The sequence below is a fragment of the Anabrus simplex genome, chromosome 1, assembly GCF_040414725.1.
Source record: "Anabrus simplex isolate iqAnaSimp1 chromosome 1, ASM4041472v1, whole genome shotgun sequence".
In the NCBI taxonomy this organism is placed as follows: domain Eukaryota; kingdom Metazoa; phylum Arthropoda; class Insecta; order Orthoptera; family Tettigoniidae; genus Anabrus; species Anabrus simplex.
In genome coordinates this window covers 1,579,902,690-1,579,921,238 of record NC_090265.1, presented here as the reverse complement: position 1 = coordinate 1,579,921,238, position 18,549 = coordinate 1,579,902,690, and the positions used below count along the sequence as shown (strand labels likewise).

The following is an 18,549-nucleotide window of genomic DNA, read 5'->3' as shown; positions in this document are numbered from 1 at the left end:
TGGAAAGATGAATCTGCCGACTCAGCCGGAGCCGCTAGTCACTTATGCTTGTTGGTGGAAGTTGCACCCGAAGTTGAACAGGAGGGAGTTCTGTTAGCATTACGGCAGTTCTTTGCAATATGGGAAAAAGCGCCGCATTTAAAACAGCCTTGGGATGACCCTGCTCCATTCCTTGTCCCACTAGATTTAATTAATGGACACTTGTTCCGAAGACGGTCAGGCGACCCACAAGCATAACATTTACGGGCAGTGAAGGTTCGGCGAGGTGGAGGCCGAAATTTACTAGAGGATGGAGGGGGTTCTTTCGCGACACGCAAGGTATCGGCGTATCTAACTCCTTCCGCTGAGACAGCCATAGCCTCTAATTCGGCAAAAGTTTGCGGACGCAACGCAAAGCACAAGTATGACCTGTATGATGGTGAAATTCCTTCCACAATTGCCTGTACAATCTGATCTTCAGGAAAATGGAAGGCAAATACTCTGGTATAGAATTTAATATCTTGGATGAAGTCGGCAAGATTTTCATCCAGACGCTGTACACGGTAATAGTACTTCTGTATTAGAGATGACCTTGGCCTAGCCGGAATGAAGTTTGCTAATAAATGGGCGTGGAAGTCTTCTATAGATGATTGGTCAGCAATGGCTCTATTTTGTCAGATAGAACACCAATTGAATAGGGACAAATGATCTGCAAAATTTGACACGGAGAAAGAGAAAAAGCAAGAGCATGATCCTGAAACTCAACGAAAAATCTTAGAAATGAAATAACGTCACTGGTAGAGTTAACAGAAAACTTAGAAATCCCTCTGAGCAACATAGCTAAAGGATGGGGCAAACTGCTGAAACCAGGTGACGTAGTAGGAAGGGACCTAAGTGGCGGAGAAGCAGATTCAGAAGGTGCATTATTCAACACAAAGGGTGGAATGGATGTGCGACGAACGGACTCAGTTCCTAATGGAACAGAAGTTTGTTGGGCTTCTACATATTTTGTACTTTCTTCCCCCGTGGGAGAATGCTCCTCGCTGACAACGTTTACCAGAGTGGGATTGTCGGTTTTGGGGAGGACTGCCCCAGTTAACAAAAGGCTAACCTTACTGGACAAATCAGAAAAATTTTCGAGAAGGACACTAGCTTCCTGCCTTTGAATGTCGTTCAAATTTAGAGACAATAGATCAGTGACCCTATTGTAAAAATGAAACAATCTAGCTTGCACACGTTTAACTTGATTTGGAGAAGGATCATTTTCTTCAAAAAACTAACTACAGATGCTAGCTCAGTAGTATTGTCAGTGATCGTGGAGAGAGCGTCGTCAATCTCTTTCTCTCCCAAAGTGGGGATGGAAATAGGCAAATCAAGGGACTCTTTAAGCTTGTTGGTATCTACTGCAACCGTGCCTCCAGATTGCACATTTCTAATTGTTAATTCATAAATCAATTCCTCCTTACGCAAATAGCCGGGGTGGAGGACATCACGAGGGCCGGACATGATAGAAAAGATATTACCAATTTAGAAAAATTGAAAAATTCCAGTGACTGAAAAAATGGTTAAAGTTCAAAAGCAAGGCAATGTCTAGCCGTCAAAAGGGGCTAAATTGAGACCCATTCAACCACGCTCTGCTACCACTTGTTACGGAGATATCCGTGGTAGTTAGATATGAAAGAAGGTGTGGGCTGGAATAGGTCTCAACTACAAAATTAAAGTTAATTTAAAACTTTAACAAAGGTTATATTTTCTTTTCAAAATCAATCAATAACAAAGTATAACAGGTACCAAGTAGCAGATCAACAAATTAAGAAATTACAAATTACAGTTCGTTACAAGATTTGGGCTTCGAGCCCCACACTCACAATCCTTGAGCTATGAGCTCAACTTTACCAATGTACCAAGTTCAAACAAAGGGGCAGAAAACCCCAATCATGCCAAGGAGCACTTGCTCCCAATTACCATGTTAAGCCTCCTCGAGGCACACAGAAATCAAATTTAGGAAAGAGCGGACCCGCTCTCAAAGTTCAAGCCTATCAAAGGCCACAACGAATTTCACTTCTAATTGCCCTCAAGGCACACATATAATGGTACAGGGGTACCTCGTACCCAATCTACTGGGCCTTCGCAGGAAGGAAAACAAAACGGGTTAAGTAAATGGCCCAAAATACATAGTTGAATGGAGGCGATAACTTGCACTCCTACACAAAGTTTTTGTCTTAAAACCTATGTGCCGCTAGGCCGATAATACAGGGGCTAATCCCAAGCTAGGGAGGTGACCCGTATGAGAAAACTTTACTACATTAAAGAAGAGAAGAACGGTTATGAAAACGTAGTCACCTCCATTTCAAAATGAAAGGCGAGTTTACAGTAAAATATATTTGTAGATTTTACATAGACAGAAAAGGAATTTCCATTTTAAAAAGATGGGTTACATATTAAAGGATTCGAACCTTCTCCGAGAGTTAAACTGCTGAGCTAGCAAGAAATAAAGATGTTAACAGGCCATTACCTTGTTGAAGAACTGCTGCTTGAAGAAAGAGGCGTTTCCCGCCCCCTGCTACATATTCACACACTGAGTTAGATGTTATGCTAGTGGCACCGAGACAAGAAAATCAGCAGTTTTTATACCCTCGTGGAAAATTCGAGACCTTTCAGGAATGAGTAGACACACCCCCTCAATTTTATTGGATAGCTAAAAGTTACACATCAACATCGAAAAAGAAAGACACTATTGATCCGAAATTAATTACAAAAATTAGTGATTGGTTAAATTCAAAACAGGCGGAGAGAAAGGATAACTGTTGCCAACCCACAAACCACAGAACAAAATTTAGTAAAAACAAAACTTAGGAATACAATATTTCTTCAGGAGAGTACATTCCTTTACACCAGGGTGCGTTATCACAGTTTTTGGTAGAGACATCTGTTAGAGATTGTCCACACTCCTTAATCGTTCAAAAACACTCAGTGACATCTTCTGAATAACCGTGGAATTAGTTCAGTAGTTAAAGTTCCAAGTTTCTCCAGTAGAGAAGTTTCAATTGGCGCAAGATCTGAACTTGCGTCGTGGAGGTGTACCGCCCGGTACAATTTGCATAGTCATTAATATGTTGCGGGTAAGAATTTATTTTAATAATTGCAGTATCGCTATCACTCGGTTTGAATGGCATTAAATTTGTACATCATCCGCGTACACTTGCAATTTGCAGAATCTAAGAGCTTCTGATATAAGCCTATGATTATTTTGAATGATAAATAACAATAGTGAGTGGCTCAGACGGTTGAGGCGCTGGCCTTCTGACCCAAACTTGGCAGGTTCGATCCTGGCTCAGTCCGGTGGTACTTGAAGGTGCTCAAATACGTCAGTCTCGTGTCAGTAGATTTACTGGCTCGCAAACGAACTCCTGTGGGACAAAATTCCGGCACTTCGGGTTCTCCGAAAACCGTAAAAGTAGTTAGCGGGACGTGTTTACCAATAAGATTTGGAGGCCTTGAAAATCGGAGATTAAGTGATATTTCCATTTCCGCTATTCTTGGTTCCGCTCATGGAGTATCTGACTTTATCAAGTCTCTGTTCTCTGATTACGGTGATAATGTTCAGATATGCCATATGACTGACACAAGATATCACCGGAAAGCCATGACCAATAACTTGAGCCCTCCAGCATCCCTGGCTTCACAAAGAAGTTGGGATATGATAAGCACCCGTCGAATTTCCGATTCTATGATTCTCTCATGTCCAACAGAAACTGATCGAGCACGACATCTCTTCTTCAGGAAAAGGAAGCAGGCCCATGGCTTAAGGCTTTTCCATTGGCCAACGTAGGCACACTTATGTATAACAAGTTGTTTAATATCGGCAGGTACATTCAGGGAAACGGGGAGGCCTAGGGAGCGGTGATAAAGGGACAGGAAACTGGAAATCAAGTAGGGATGACATAAAAATGTTAGTAATGATCTGTAGAACTATTGTAAAAAAAAGGAGTAGAATTAAGTAATTTACAGGTATTACCAGATATTGTAATATGAGTTGAATCATGGCTGAGAAATGATATAATGGATGCAGAAATTTTCTCATGGAACTGGAGTGTGAATCGTAGAGATAGGATAGGAATGGTAGGAGGGGGAGTATTCATTCTGGTGAAAGAAGAATATGTAAGCTACGAAAATATTAAAGATGACAAACATGAAATTCTAGGTGTAAGGCACATCTCTAAAGATAATAGACAACTTGATATATTTGGAGTGTACAGACCGGAAAAGGGTAGTGTATACGCTGATTCAGAATTATTTGATAACATAATCAGCTATGTGGGAAACGATAAGAAATGGAACGTGATTGTACCGGGTGATCTTCATTTACAAAATGTCAATTGCGAAGGTAATGCGAACGACAGGAAGCATGGCCAACAAATGGCAAAGTTATATATATAAAATGCCTTGTCCTGACTGACTGACTGACTGACTGATTCATCATCGCGGAGCCAAAACTACTGGACATAACGAAATGAAATTTTGGGGACACATTCATATTAAGATGTAGGTGCTCGCTAAGAGAGGATTTTTGGATATTCCGTCGCTAAGGGGGTGAAAAGGGGGGGGGGGAAAGTTTAAAATGAATGTATCTATACCTCAAAACTTTAAAAGTTTACAAATGTGGAAATTGGTATTTAGAATCTTCTTTAAAAGTAAGGAAACACGTATTTTTTAAGAAAATCTCAATAGGTCGGGTGAAAAAGGGTGAAAAATAGTTGAATGCCTTTAATCAGGATACCGGTACTTATATCACAGAAACTGAAGATATTACAGACCTGAAAATTGGTACTTTTGATCTCTTGTAAAAATAAAGAAACACGTATTTTTTGTTTTTGGAAAATCCAATTAGTGGGAGGGTGAAAGTGGGGGGTTGAATTTTTAAAATATCTCAAAACTTTGAAAGTTACAGATGTAAAAATTGGTATTTAGAATCTTCATTAGAAATAAGGAAACACGTATTTTTTGTTTTCGGAAAATCCCAATAGGAGGGGGGGAAAGGGGTGAAAAAGGGGGCATTTAATGAGGATACTTATATCTCAGAAACTGAAGATATTACAGACGTGAAAATTTGTGTTTGGGATCTCCTTTAAAAATGAAGGAACACGTATTTTTTTTGTTTTTGGGAACTCCAATTAATGGGGGGTGAAAAGGGGGTGACTTTTTAAAATGAGTGTATCTATATCACAAAACTTTTAAAGTTTATAGATGTAAAAATTGGTATTTAGAATCTTCTTTAAAAACAAAGAAATATGATTTTTTGTTTTCGGAAAATCCCAATAGGAGGGGTGAAAAGGGGGTTGAATGCCTTTAATGAGGATACTTAAATCTCAGGAACTGAAGATATTACAGACCTGAAAAATTGGTATTTGGGATCTTTTAAAAATAAAGAAACTTTCTTTCTTTTGGGAAGTCCAAATAGTGGGAGGGGGGTGAAATGGGGGGATTTTTAAAATGGGGTGTATCTATATCTGAAAACTTTAAAAGTATGCACATGTAAGAATTGATATTTGGAATTTCCTTTTAAAATAAAGGAACACGTATTTTTTGTTTTCTGTTAATCCGAATAGGAGGGGTGTAAAAGGGTGAATAATGGCATGAATGCCTTTAATGAGGATACATGTATCTCAGAAACTGAAGATATTACAGAACTGAAAATTTGTATATGGGATCTCCTTTAAAAATAAAGAAAAAGGTTTTTTTTTTTTTTTTTTTGGAAAATCCAGTTAATGGCGGTTAAACAGGAGTGACATATTGGGGTGAATTTTTTGAAAGACTATATCTACAGAATACCTGAGAAACGTAGAATGTTACAGACGTAAAAAGTGGTATTTGGAATCTCCTGTAAATGTAAAGAAACATAGGTGAATTGTATTTGGAAACTCCTCCCAGAGGAACTAAAAAGGGGGTGAAATTTTAAAATGAGAATTTCTACAGTATATCTCAAACACTTAACATGTTACAGAAGTGAAAAAATGGTACTTTTAAACGTGTGTTTTTAGTTTTCGGAAATACCACTTGGGTGGAGGGGGGGTAAAATTGACTGAAAATGGTGTTGAATTATTTTAATTAGGCTACTGTTATCTCAAAAATGAAGATGTTGCAGACGTGAAATTTGATATTTGGAATCTGCTTTAAAAGAAAAGAAACACGTATTCTCGGAAAATCCAATGAATTGGGGGGGGGGGAGGTGAAAAAATTGAAAAATTAATTGACTTAATTGTATGAGAATACTTACATCTAATAAAAACTAAAGTTGTTAGGGCCTACAGACGTGAAAATTGGTATTTGGATCTCCTTTAAAAACAAAAAAGCCCGTTTTTGGGAGGGTATCATCTTGGGGGCCGGGAGTAAAAAGGAGATGGATCCCTTTCATGAGGACACATAAATCAAAAACTGAAGAAGTTACAGTCGTGATAATTGGTATTTAGAAGGTCCTTTACTATTAAGAAAACAAGTATTTTTTGCCGGAATATTCACTTGGAGGTGGGGGTGAGGGGGAGTGTGAAAGTGAAAAAAGTGAATTATTTTAATCTCAAAACTGAAGGTAATAGAGGTGAACATCGGTGTTTGGACTCTCCTTTAAACATAAAGAAACACGCCTTTTTTAGTTTTATTTTTTGGGGGGGGGGTTAAATAAACTTAACGGCGGTGGGGTGTAAAAAGAGGTGAGACCGATTGATTTTACTGTTCATTATGTATTTATAAGGAGCCTCCGTTGCTCAGGCGGCAGCGCGCCGGCCTCTCACTGCTGGGTTCCGTGGTTCAAATCCCGGTCTCTCCATGTGGCATTCGTGCTGGACAAAACGGATTCGGGACAGGATTTTCTCCGGATACTCCGATTTTCCCTGTCATCATTAATTCCAGAAACACTGTCCAAAATAATTTCATTTCATTTGTCATCCATTAATCATTGCCCCAGAGGAGTGCGACAGGTTTTGGCTGCCGACACAATTCCTATAGTCGCCGCTAGATGGGGGCTTTATTCATTCCATTCCTGACCCTGTCGAATGACTGGAAACAGGCTGTAGATTTTTGATGTACTTATTCTGATCATAAACCGATCATTTTTAATCTTTCTTGGCTTCGTTTTCAAGAGCCATCTTTTCCTTCGGAGAACGTTCTTAGATTACGGTAGATTCCCCTAGCATATAAATAAGAATTTAAACACATGTGAAATAAACGATAGGAATAAGATTGAACGTTCAATTTTTCACCTCTATAATAAGTTCAATAATGCACAGAAGTATGTCATTCGTATGGCCAGAAATCCCGCACACTTATCTACGCGCGACAATGGTGCTGGTCACATTCTCAGCAATGACAATGGCAGCAGTTGTAATTTACCGCCAAGTAGCGGTCTTGCATCTTGCTGTGGGGTCCAGAACATCTATAATAATAATAATAATAATAATAATAATAATAATAATAATAATAATAATAATAATAATAATAATAATAATAATAATAATAATAATAATAATAATGTTCTGGACCGTTGTCAAACGTGCGGACCGCGCTGGAAAGGGGTCCTGGACGGGTAATGACTAAGAATGCAGTCCGGCCGCGGGTTCAGTATCGCCAAGGCACCCAATACGACACCACGCTGGATCTCCTGAAGGATTTGATCCATATTAAAAATGCTTATAGGAAAAGATGGCAAAGATTTAGGGACGCAACTGACCGGGTGGTATACCTGGACCTAGCCCGGGAAGTACGAAATCGAATGCTGGAAAGAAAGATTGAAAAATGGGAGGAAACTTGCCGTAATCTATTAGAAAACGAGTCAGATCACGAATTTTGGCGGATTCTCTCAGAAAACGAGTCAGATTGCGAATTTCGGCGGATTACATATAAAACAATAACCATTCTATTCTAAATTTCAGTATAATACCGTAGCGAAGCACGGGTATATTGCTAGTTGTTAATAAAGGGTAAAGATCTCTGCACATGATTATGAGGCTATTTAGTGGTTGTAGTAAGGATGTAAAGGAGGCGGCATATAAGTCTCTGGTGAGACCCCAACTAGAGTATGGTTCCAGTGTATGGGACCCTCACCAGAATTACTTGATTCAAGAACCTGAAATACAACGCAAAGAAAAGCAGCTCGTAAATTTGGAATTCAAGAGGACAAATTGGGGCAAATATTCGTTTTTAGAAAGCGGTGTTAGGGACTGGAATACTGTAACTTACCAAGGGAGATTTTCAATAAATTTCCAGTTCCTTTGCAATCATGTAAGTAAAGGCTAGGGAAACAACAGATGTGGAATCTGCCACCAGGGCAACTGCCCTAAATGCAGATCAGTAGTGATTGATTGCAATCGGCTTACGCCTTGGTTGAAAAATATGCCAGTCACATAAGTGGAGCGGATGTCGTCGTTTATGGCTGCCATGCTTTAAGTTGCCCTAGGATTGCTGGTCAATTTGCAAGACACTGTTCAATTAATGACATTATCACAAGGGCTTTTACATCTATCGATGTCCCTTCTTTCCTAGAACCGATTAGAATTAGTCGCACGGAAGGAAAACGTCCTGATGGTCTGACTTTAGTCCCATAGAACGAAGGCAGATCTCCCCTGTGGGATGCAACGTGTGTCGATACTTTAGCACCATCTCTTTTGCCTCACACTTGCAAGGCTGTTGGTTCTGCTGCGGAACTGGCCGTGCGCAATAAAAGGGAGAAATACAGAGCAGTAGGGGACAACTACACCTTCGTGGTACTCGCAGTCGAAATGATGCGGACGTGGTGTCAAGAGGCTAAAACCCTTATTTCAGATATTGACAAACAATTCTTCAACAGAATTCCTGAGGCAGCGGTTAGGAATTTATATCCAGCGAGGAAATGCTGCGAGCGTTATGGGCACGTTTCTGGGTAACCTTTCACTGGACTAAGTCTTTTATCTTACACCTTAGACTTTCGAGCTGGACCGAAGCAAAAAAAAAAAAAAAAAAAAAAAAGTTGAAATACTGTTTCGTAATTATGTAGTTCATTATCAATTCATATTTTAATTTGTTAAGGAACAACGTAAAGTAACATTCTGATGCAGTGCTATAGTTCTGTTTGTGAAATATGATTAGGTATTAGTTATTTACCTCCAAGTGCTGTAGGCCTAGTTCTGTTTATACACTGTCGTGTGTTGTAGTTTGATTAGTTCGTAATGACAATAAAGAGTTAGATTATTGACATGTAATGTAACATGACAAGTGTAACTTTTTAATAAAATATAAACAAACCACATTTTCATTTCAATTTTCCAATTATATTTTGCATAATAATTTTGACTGTCGAAGAACGCCTTACATACTAGTATATTAATATTCCTGTACTTTCTTTCTCATTTCAGTCTTCTGTTCCCCATACTGGGATCATGTTCTAGACTTCTGGAAATTGAGAGATCAACCAAATATTTTATTTTATACCTATGAGGAGATGAAGGAGGTAAGTAAACTGCTTTAGAAATTGACGGTGTCGAGTTTAAAGTTGTGTAATAAGCTCACCGGACAAAAAGATAGTCACCCTAGTGCGCACGCAAGATAGATCCTTAAACCTGACCAGATGGCGTAGTGGAAGAGTGCCGTGCTCAACTCACGAGCACTGCCTCTACCTGTGCGTAAAGCAGTAGTGATCAGTGATACATTGATGTTTCAAGCGGACAGTGTACGTCACCATGGGCAGATGTAAGGATATGACTGAGTGGCAGAAAGGGGCAATCGTGTTTGGCCGTGCCCATGGCCGTACGGTGCATGAAGTTGCTAGATTTGTTGGTGTTTTGCAGTGGACTCTTCAACGTGTCTACGAGCAGTGGTGTACTACACGCGACCACGAAACACTACGTCAGAATTGTGGTCGGCAAAAGATCCTTCCTGAGAGGGACCGCAGAAGCGTTTCACGGCTTGTAAATCAAAATCGCTTCCAAACCCGATAGGAATTGCTGAAGTCGGTGAATGAAGATCCATCCCAACCTGTTATCGAGAGATCATTGCGACAGGAACTGCGTGCAATGAACATTTGAAGTCGGTCACTTCGCAAGAGGCCTTTGCTCACACAGGCACATTAAGTTGTGCGTGTTCAATGGGCTAGAAGTCATCGAACGTGGACAGTAGCTGACTGGCGGAACATAATGTGATCTGACGAATCACGTTTTCGCCTATATTCCAATGACGCACCGAAGTCCAAATGAACATTTTTATCTTGTATGTGTGTAAGGTCATGTTCAAGCTGGAGGTGGGTCTGCGATGTTTTGGGGATATTTTTCGTATCATGGATTTAGCCCGCTCACTGAGCTGACCACTAACATGAACCAGCATGTTTGTTTAAACATTCTGGATTATCAGGTGCTGCCTTTCAGTCAACTTAGCATGATGAGTATGCTATTGATACCCGGATTTTTCAAGATGACAACGGGCTGGACGCTTATGTGACTGGTTTTATGAACACTACCCCTCCCAATTACATCTCAGTTGGGATATAATATCACCCTGACTTGAAAAAAATTGAAAATCTGTGGGACATGTTGGACGAGCGGGTAAAACGGAGTCATAAGTATCCCTACAATTTGGTGGAATTGCTCGATCAAATCCTGAGCGAGTGGCTTAACCTGAATGCGACGTATCTGCACACCTTTGTGGACTCAGTTCGTAACCGAATCGGGGCAGTTATCAATCCCAGAGGTGGAGTTACACGGTATTAAATGATGCGTGTAATGATTTATCCAGAGGAGGGTAATTTTTTGTTCGGTGCGTTTATGTTTATTTAAATAGAAGCTTACCATCGTAGGGAGACCATAATTAAAGTATTAGAGAGAATAAAACATTTCACTAAACTCACTTTATGATTACGACGGTAATGCAACTGATTTTGAGATACCACAGTAATTAGAATCCTGTCCTAGCGTCCTAGATGGCTGCTGCTCGGCTCGAGTCCCATAGATGAAGGGAGGTTATATCGCTTCTCTTAGTCGCATTTCTTGGTTTCCTCACTGGTTCCGCTACTCACTTCTTCATGTGCCATGTCCTCGCAGAACGTTGGCGATCATTAGCATGATCTGTTCTTTGTTCATAGCTGTTCTGAACAGAGTAAGATTTGTCATCCCAAACTACTGGCTCAACTTGCCGAGCCACGATGTCCTAGTTCTCTCCGGACCACTTTTTTGATTATTTTTCCCTTGGAGTATTACTTGCAGAATGTGGTATTTACTGTTCCGCATCATATGATAAAAGTATTCTAGCTTCCTACTCTTGATGGCAGTGAGAATTCCTGGTTCTTTGTTCATACGCTGCAAAACTTCTCTGTTGGTCATTTTTGCTGTCCAAGGTATCTTCAGCATCCTTCGGTACGTCCACATTTCAAATGCTTGCAACTTCTTGCACATGGTCTCAGTTAGTGTCCATGACTCAACGCCATATAACAGAATGCTGAAAACGTTGCACCGGAGTAGTCGTGTCCGTAGTGTAATGGAAAGGACACGGCTTGTCAAAAGTTTTCTAAGTCTCCGAAAAGAACTTCTGGCCTGCTCAATTCTGCACCGGATCTCATGAGCAAGGTCACAGGCATCACTGATGTGACATCCCAGGTATTTAAATGTTGCCTCTCTTGCAATCTGGTCCTTTGCTGCTGTGAGATTACCTCGAATGCCATCTTCTTTGCTGCTTATAACCATCCACTGGTCTTCTTTACATTAAGCCTCAAGCCCATGGCGCTGCTGATTTCAGTGACAGCATTAAATAGTTCCTGTAGATCCCGGAGATTGGTTGCAAGTAGCACAGTGTCGTCGACATACCTTTTGTTATTTATGATGAAACCATGAACCACAACTCCTTGAGTCTTTCCGTAAAGAGCATCTCGAAAAATCTTTTCTGAATAGATGTTGAAAAGCATGGGTGAAAGAATACAGCCTTGGCGAACTCCTTTCATAATTGAGACTTCTTCCGAGACACGACCATCAACTCTTATGCCAGCACTCCGGTTCCAGTTGAGATTACCAATAATACGGATGCCCCGCCCATCAAGTCTTAATTCTCGAAGAATATTCATATGTTCATCATGTCGGACTGTATAAAAGGAATTATTTTTTTTTTGCTAGGGGCTTTAGGTCGCACCGACACAGATAGGTCTTATGGCGACGATGGGATAGGAAAGGCCTAGGAGTTGGAAGGAAGCGGCCGTGGCCTTAATTAAGGTACAGCCCCAGCATTTGCCTGGTGTGAAAATGGGAAACCACGGGAAACCATCTTCAGGGCTGCCGATAGTGGGATTCGAACCTACTATCTCCCGGATGCAAGCTCATAGCCGCGCGCCTCTACGCGCACGGCCAACTCGCCCGGTAAAGGAATTTTTTGCAATTGATTAAACAAGCAAAAACCTCGACATTGACATCTCGGCACCGTTGGACTAATACCTGCAGACTGAATAATGCCTCTCTAGTACAAACACCATGTCTGAAACTAAACTGTGAGGTTCCGATGTTCTCATATTTATGATAAATTCTCGCATGCAAGACCTTTAGGAATATTTTCAGAACGTGGCTCATCAAAATAATTGTTCTATATTCATTGTAGAATCGGCATTGACACTGACATTGGATTTCTTTGGCAATATTAGGAAAGTTGGTTTGAGCCAGTCTCACTGGAGCTCTCCAATTGCCATAACGACGCCGGATCAACGCCCTCCAGATCTGACTTTTCTACATTTCTTGCCAGTAGTGGGAATTGAAATTGAGAGCTCCGTAGCTCAGGCGGCAGCGCGCCGGCCTTTCACCACTGGGTTCCGTGGTTCAAATTCCGGTCAGTCCATGTGAGATTTTTGCTGGATAAAGCGGAGGTAGGACAGGTTTTTCTTCGGATATTCCAGTTTTCCCTGTCATATATCATTCCAGCAACACTCTCCAATATCATTTCATTTCATTTGTCATTCATTAACCATTCACCGAGCTCGATAGCGGCAGCCGCTTAAGTGCGGCCAGTATCCAGTATTCGGGAGATAGTAGGTTCGAATCCCACTGTCTGCAGCCTTGAAAATGGTTTTACGTGGTTTCCCATTTTCACACCAGGCAAATGCTGGGGCTGTATCTTAATTAAGGCCACGGCCGCTTCCTTCCCACTCCTAGCCCTTCCCTGCCCCATCGTCGCCATAAGACCTATCTGTGTCGGTGAAACGTAAAGCAAATAGCAAAAAAAAAAAAAAGTAGCATTAATCATTGCCCCAGGAATGACTGCAAACAGGCTGTAGATTTTCAGTGGGACTCGAACCTGGGCGCGGATGAGGAGTTACAACGTTATCCTGTGACTATGGTGCTTGTCGATCTTGATTCGTTACAACTACACTATTTACAAAACAATACCGAATATCCCTTTCGTTTAGCTGAGAAGGAAAAGAAGCAAAGTGTTAGTGAACGCAGCACGCCAGTAATCGGCCGCTCAGCCAACCTGGTTGGTACGCCAGCCCTAGCAAGCCCATCCTGCTAAAGGAGCCAAGCCCTGTTAGCCGAATTATTTTGATGTGCCCCTCGTGACGTAACAAGCCCAGTCTCGCTCTGCAGTGCGGTCGCACGATGCAAGCCTGGCTTAGCTGTCAGTCACACGTACAGTACGAGCCCTGGCGGGACTGAGACGCTTAAGGGGGGAGACCCAGCTTAACAAAGGAAAAAAATTGGTTAATATTCATCATCATCATCATCATCATCATCTGTTTACCCTCCAGGTTCGGTTTTTCCCTCGGACTCAGCGAGGGATACCACCTCTACCGCCTCAAGGGCAGTGTCCTGGAGCTTCAGACTCTTGGTCGGGGGATACAACTGGGGAGTATGACCAGTACCTCGCCCAGGCGGCCTCACCTGCTATGCTGAACAGGGGCCTTGTGGAGGGATGGGAAGATTGGAAGGGATAGGCAAGGAAGAGGGAAGGAAGCGGCCGTGGCCTTAAGTTAGGTACCATCCCGGCATTCGCCTGGAGGAGAAGTGGGAAACCACGGAAAACCACTTCCAGGATGGCTGAGGTGGGAATCGAACCCACCTCTACTCAGTTGACCTCCCGAGGCTGAGTGGACCCCGTTCCAGCCCTCGTACCACTTTTCAAATTTCGTGGCAGAGCCGGGAATCGAACCCGGGCCTCCGGGGGTGGCAGCTAATCACGCTAACCACTACACCACAGAGGCGGACTAATATTCATTCGATTGTTAAATATGCTACAATTGTTGTTGACAATTGCTGCACTTATCCCAGTGTTGGCATGCTTCCTGGCAACCAGATGGAACTTCAATAATGTCAGAATTTTAATAATTTTAATATTTTAAAATAAAATATTCAAAATTTCCCGCCTTTTAACAGTATATCACTGTTTCCCTTATAAATTCCAAGTTTATAAGAATTTTCGTACTTTTCCTTTTTTAAAGTGTGTATCAAAACTCCAGCTACAAAATGAACCTCAATCATTAACATAGACTATGATTTGGAATTTTTGTCGCGTTTTTATTCCGAGCACCAGAAAATATGAATAGCTTTTTAAATAAAAATGTTATATAAAATCGAATTTAAATCCTATTGATCTGAATGAGGTATAGATTATAGTACACCATTATGGGAGGAAAAACTGAAAAAATCATAATTATCTGTGAATCAGTAAGAAAGTTATGAAGGAAACCGTGATATATTGTTAAAAAGGCGGGAAATTTTGAACATTATATTTTAAAATGTTATAATTAGAATTTTGACATTATTGAAGTTGCTTCTGATTGCTCTTAAGCATGCCAATCCTGGGGTACGTGCAGCATTTGTCCACAACGTTTGTAGCATATATAACAATCGAATGAATATTAACCTATTTTCCCCGTGTTGAGCTAGGTCTCCCGCCTTAAAGCTAATCTCTACCATCTATATGTATATATCTAAGATGCCAATACTTGGTGCTGAAAATTCAATTTCAAACTTACGTTTTCTGACGAGTAAACACATTTACCATCAAAATGTGGACGAATTGTAGCATAATTAAAAAAACTGGGGTGAGCTGCAGGTTGTCAGTCACTTCCTCAATGCACTATTACATTCGCAGCAGCTCTGCTACCATTTTGTACTGATAAGGATAACAGCATTAGTAGTATTACAGGTCAGTAGTCACTTGTTTTACCCTGAGTAATAGATGCTACTGTGTCGTCTTTAGTAGCGTCATTCAACAGCGTGCACGTGCGTAAAATTCATGAACCATTCATGAATGTGTAGCCTAGAGGGGACGTGGATCGGGAGGCAAGATGTGGAGCAAGACACGGGAGATGAACAGAACAATGCGACAATGACAGGAGAGAGGTATTATGAGGAAAGAACATCATAAAACTACTAGAAATGTCTATATTGAAAGCAACAAAGGTTGCTGTTTGGGTCATCAGTTCATACGCTTATTTGATGCAATACTTGTGCCTTGGTCTACCCCTACCGTTCTTACCGCCTACACTTCCCGCGTACAGATCAACAAATATCGACCAACAAAACCGGACTCACCAGGATACGAGGATGGGCACATCTAGGCCTGAGATTATGAAAACCCAGAGCACAATCTAGTATGTGTTCGAGTGTCTCCTGCAGTTTCAGGCCAGTGAGATTCATGCTCTCTCTGTCGCCGAGAATTCGACACCATAAGAATACACTGGGTGGTCATCCCTCTTCAGGAGGTAAGAGTGCGTAGATCTTCTATGACCTACCCTCAACCTACACAAAACTACGGCCTCTCTCCGTAAAGGTCGTAAAGAGGAAGCTGCATTGCAGCTGTATTCTTAATTGCTCTCAGCTTGTAGGCAATTCAGATTGCTAGCCATTCGATTCACAGGGTGGCAAGATGGTTCGACGTAGCTGAAAACAAATATCCATAGCAGTTTCATTCACAGGTCTAGGTGGTAAACGTACCGCTTTTTTTTTTCTTTGCAGACTGATCCGCAAGTTAATTTTCCGCAATGCCAACGTAGCTTGGATGTGACGCGGAAATGATTCTGATCGCACAACCTGATTAGAAGGTCATGAATCTGCCAAACCAATGGGTGTTCTGAGAAACAGGTATCAACGGACTGCAGGGAACTTAACTAGGTTGTACACACGATAAAATTACCTCTTTCTTCAATCAGCGCAAACTGCAGAGCTTCTAAGGCAGTAAAGAAGTCCGCCAAGTCCTATTCTGTTTACGAGAAAGAAATTTAGCAGCTCATAAGGCGGAGTAAGACCAAACAAAGCGAAGCATAAACTATGGCTGCACCGACTGAGTGGACACGGTGTTTGTGTCAAGTAGCTATCTGCTTGAATTTGGGACATAGTCGGTTCGATATTTTGCTGTGGTTTCTCATTTTCCCACCATGCAAATCCTGGGGCTGTACGTTCATAAAAGCCACGTTTGCTTCTTTCTCATTTCTATCTGTTTCCTCTCCCATCGTCGCCATAAGATCTGCCTGTATTGCTGTGATATAAAGCAATTAGTAAGCGAAAACACCATAAAATATCTCCTTAAATTGTTCAAACAGTTCCAGTTGATTTAGATTAACACTATGAATTTTCACATGGCTTACGACAGCCAATCTGAAACCAACACTCTCGTTAATGAAGTCATAATTAACCCTCCGTTAAACGCGCGCGCTCTTGTAACACCACTACACGCGCGCGGACTGATAGTCCGCAACTGTTTGTAAGCTTCCATTCTTTCATTTCAATTCTTTTTCCAAGAATTCCTTATTTCTCACTTTTGTCAATCTGTCTTACAGCGTAATTACTTTATTTTGATTTTATTCATTTTGATAAATTTATATATAATATACATTTACAGGAACATGTCTGTCCTCTGGGGTAAATTCGAAGTTATCAACTGCAAATCACAGGACTTAGCAAAACTAATTGTAAATTAACAATAATTGGTTATTAATTTACTTCTTGGAATAAAATTGTAATCGTTATATTCCATTAATTGATGTATATCGTATTGGAGAAATCACGGCGTCGTGGTGTTCTTGCCATGGAGTAAGTGCATTTCGTGTCAACCACCTTATCAACGCCCGACTTCGTGTCGTCATAGAAGGTAATAATGGAGGGTTTTGATCCATCTGAATCGTCATCAATAGAATGGTCTTCATGGAAAGTAAATAGAACCAATACAACTTTGTATTTTCTTGACTTGTACGATACTAGGGTATATATAGCGATTTGTGCATGTTACGATTTCTTGTAGCATTTCATCGGTAAAGAACAATTACAGAGCTTCAACTGGCATCTCAGCATTCGTGGAAACTCCTACTACTCCAGGCAAGTGTTTTATAATATTATGTTCAAGTTGCCTGACCCTTCTATTACGGTTCATTACAGGCCGATGATTCCACTGGGTCCCCGTCATTTCCAACATACATTTCATGATGCTCACTTTCAGACACGTCCTCTTCACCCGTGCTCTTAGAATTTCGATCACTATTGTTTACGAAGCCCCGATCACTATCATCACTTGCACCAACGTCGTAGTCATCCAACCACTGCTCGATTTGATAATAACTCTCGGAATAAATCGCGCCAACTCCCTGGAAAGAGGACGCAAAATAATTATTCATAGATCATTTTAATATCGTGTTTATCCCACTGTAAATAATCACAAGTAGAAAATATATCAAAATGAGCCCACTACTACACTTGTAGTTAATAAAAGTATATAATTTTATAATAAATTGTAACGGAAGAATGGATGACTTGCCAAAAGAGTAAGATTAACAACTCATCAATACACGCCTGCGGACTCAGACTCCGCAAGTTTGCAGTTGACAACATAAACGTCTCTAATCAACAGCTCGGCGATTACTCAGACATTCTCACACCGTCACGGCCTTTGTATTGTTGCAGAAGGAAGCTACAAGAAGGCAGCCCGTTCTGCCATGCATTTTTGGCCTATGATACCAAAGAATAATAAAGTGCGGACTCTCACTCCGCGGCGCGTGTAACGGAGGGTCTTTCAAGGTGACATGCAATTAGAATTCAGGATTTCCAGAGCTGCACTGCCGGCCAAAGGTTTTCGGACAAGCATTGAACTGTTAAAGAATGGACTGATGCCATTTCACTGTCTTGAAATAATAATTTAATTGAGGTAAGTCGGACGCTATTGTCAAGACCCAAGTTAAATATGATGCATAAACTCAGTCATCTACTACGTATAACAATGAGATACCGAGCTCGATAGCTGCAGTCGCTTAAGTGCGGCCAGTATCCAGTATTCGGGAGATAGTAGGTTCGAACCCCACTATCGGCAGCCCTGAAAATGGTTTTCCGTGGTTTCCCATCTTCACACCGGACAAATGCTGGGGCTGTACCTTAATTAAGGCCACGGCCGCTTCCTTCCCACTCCTAGCCCTTTCCTGTCCCATCGTCGCCATAAGACCTATCTGTGTCGGTGCGACGTAAAATAACTAGCAAAAAAACAATGAGATACAGTGGCAGTGATCGAAAAAAGAAGGGATTCGGAATTGTTAAGACACTGTAATATTGAAAAATGGAAATTGAAAGAACAAGCTTGTGAAACGTGTTGATC

The 18,549-nt window shown here is 41.1% G+C and overlaps 1 protein-coding gene across 1 annotated transcript in view; it reads left to right on the top strand.

Moving 5' to 3' along the window:
- Positions 1-18,549, top strand: part of LOC136862676 (luciferin sulfotransferase-like) — a 125,974-nt gene that overhangs the window by 96,085 nt on the left and 11,340 nt on the right. Inside the window, exon 6 of the mRNA XM_067138898.2 lies at positions 9,363-9,457. Within this exon, the coding sequence (XP_066994999.2) occupies positions 9,363-9,457 (95 nt within the window). The remainder of the gene's footprint in view (positions 1-9,362; positions 9,458-18,549) is intronic.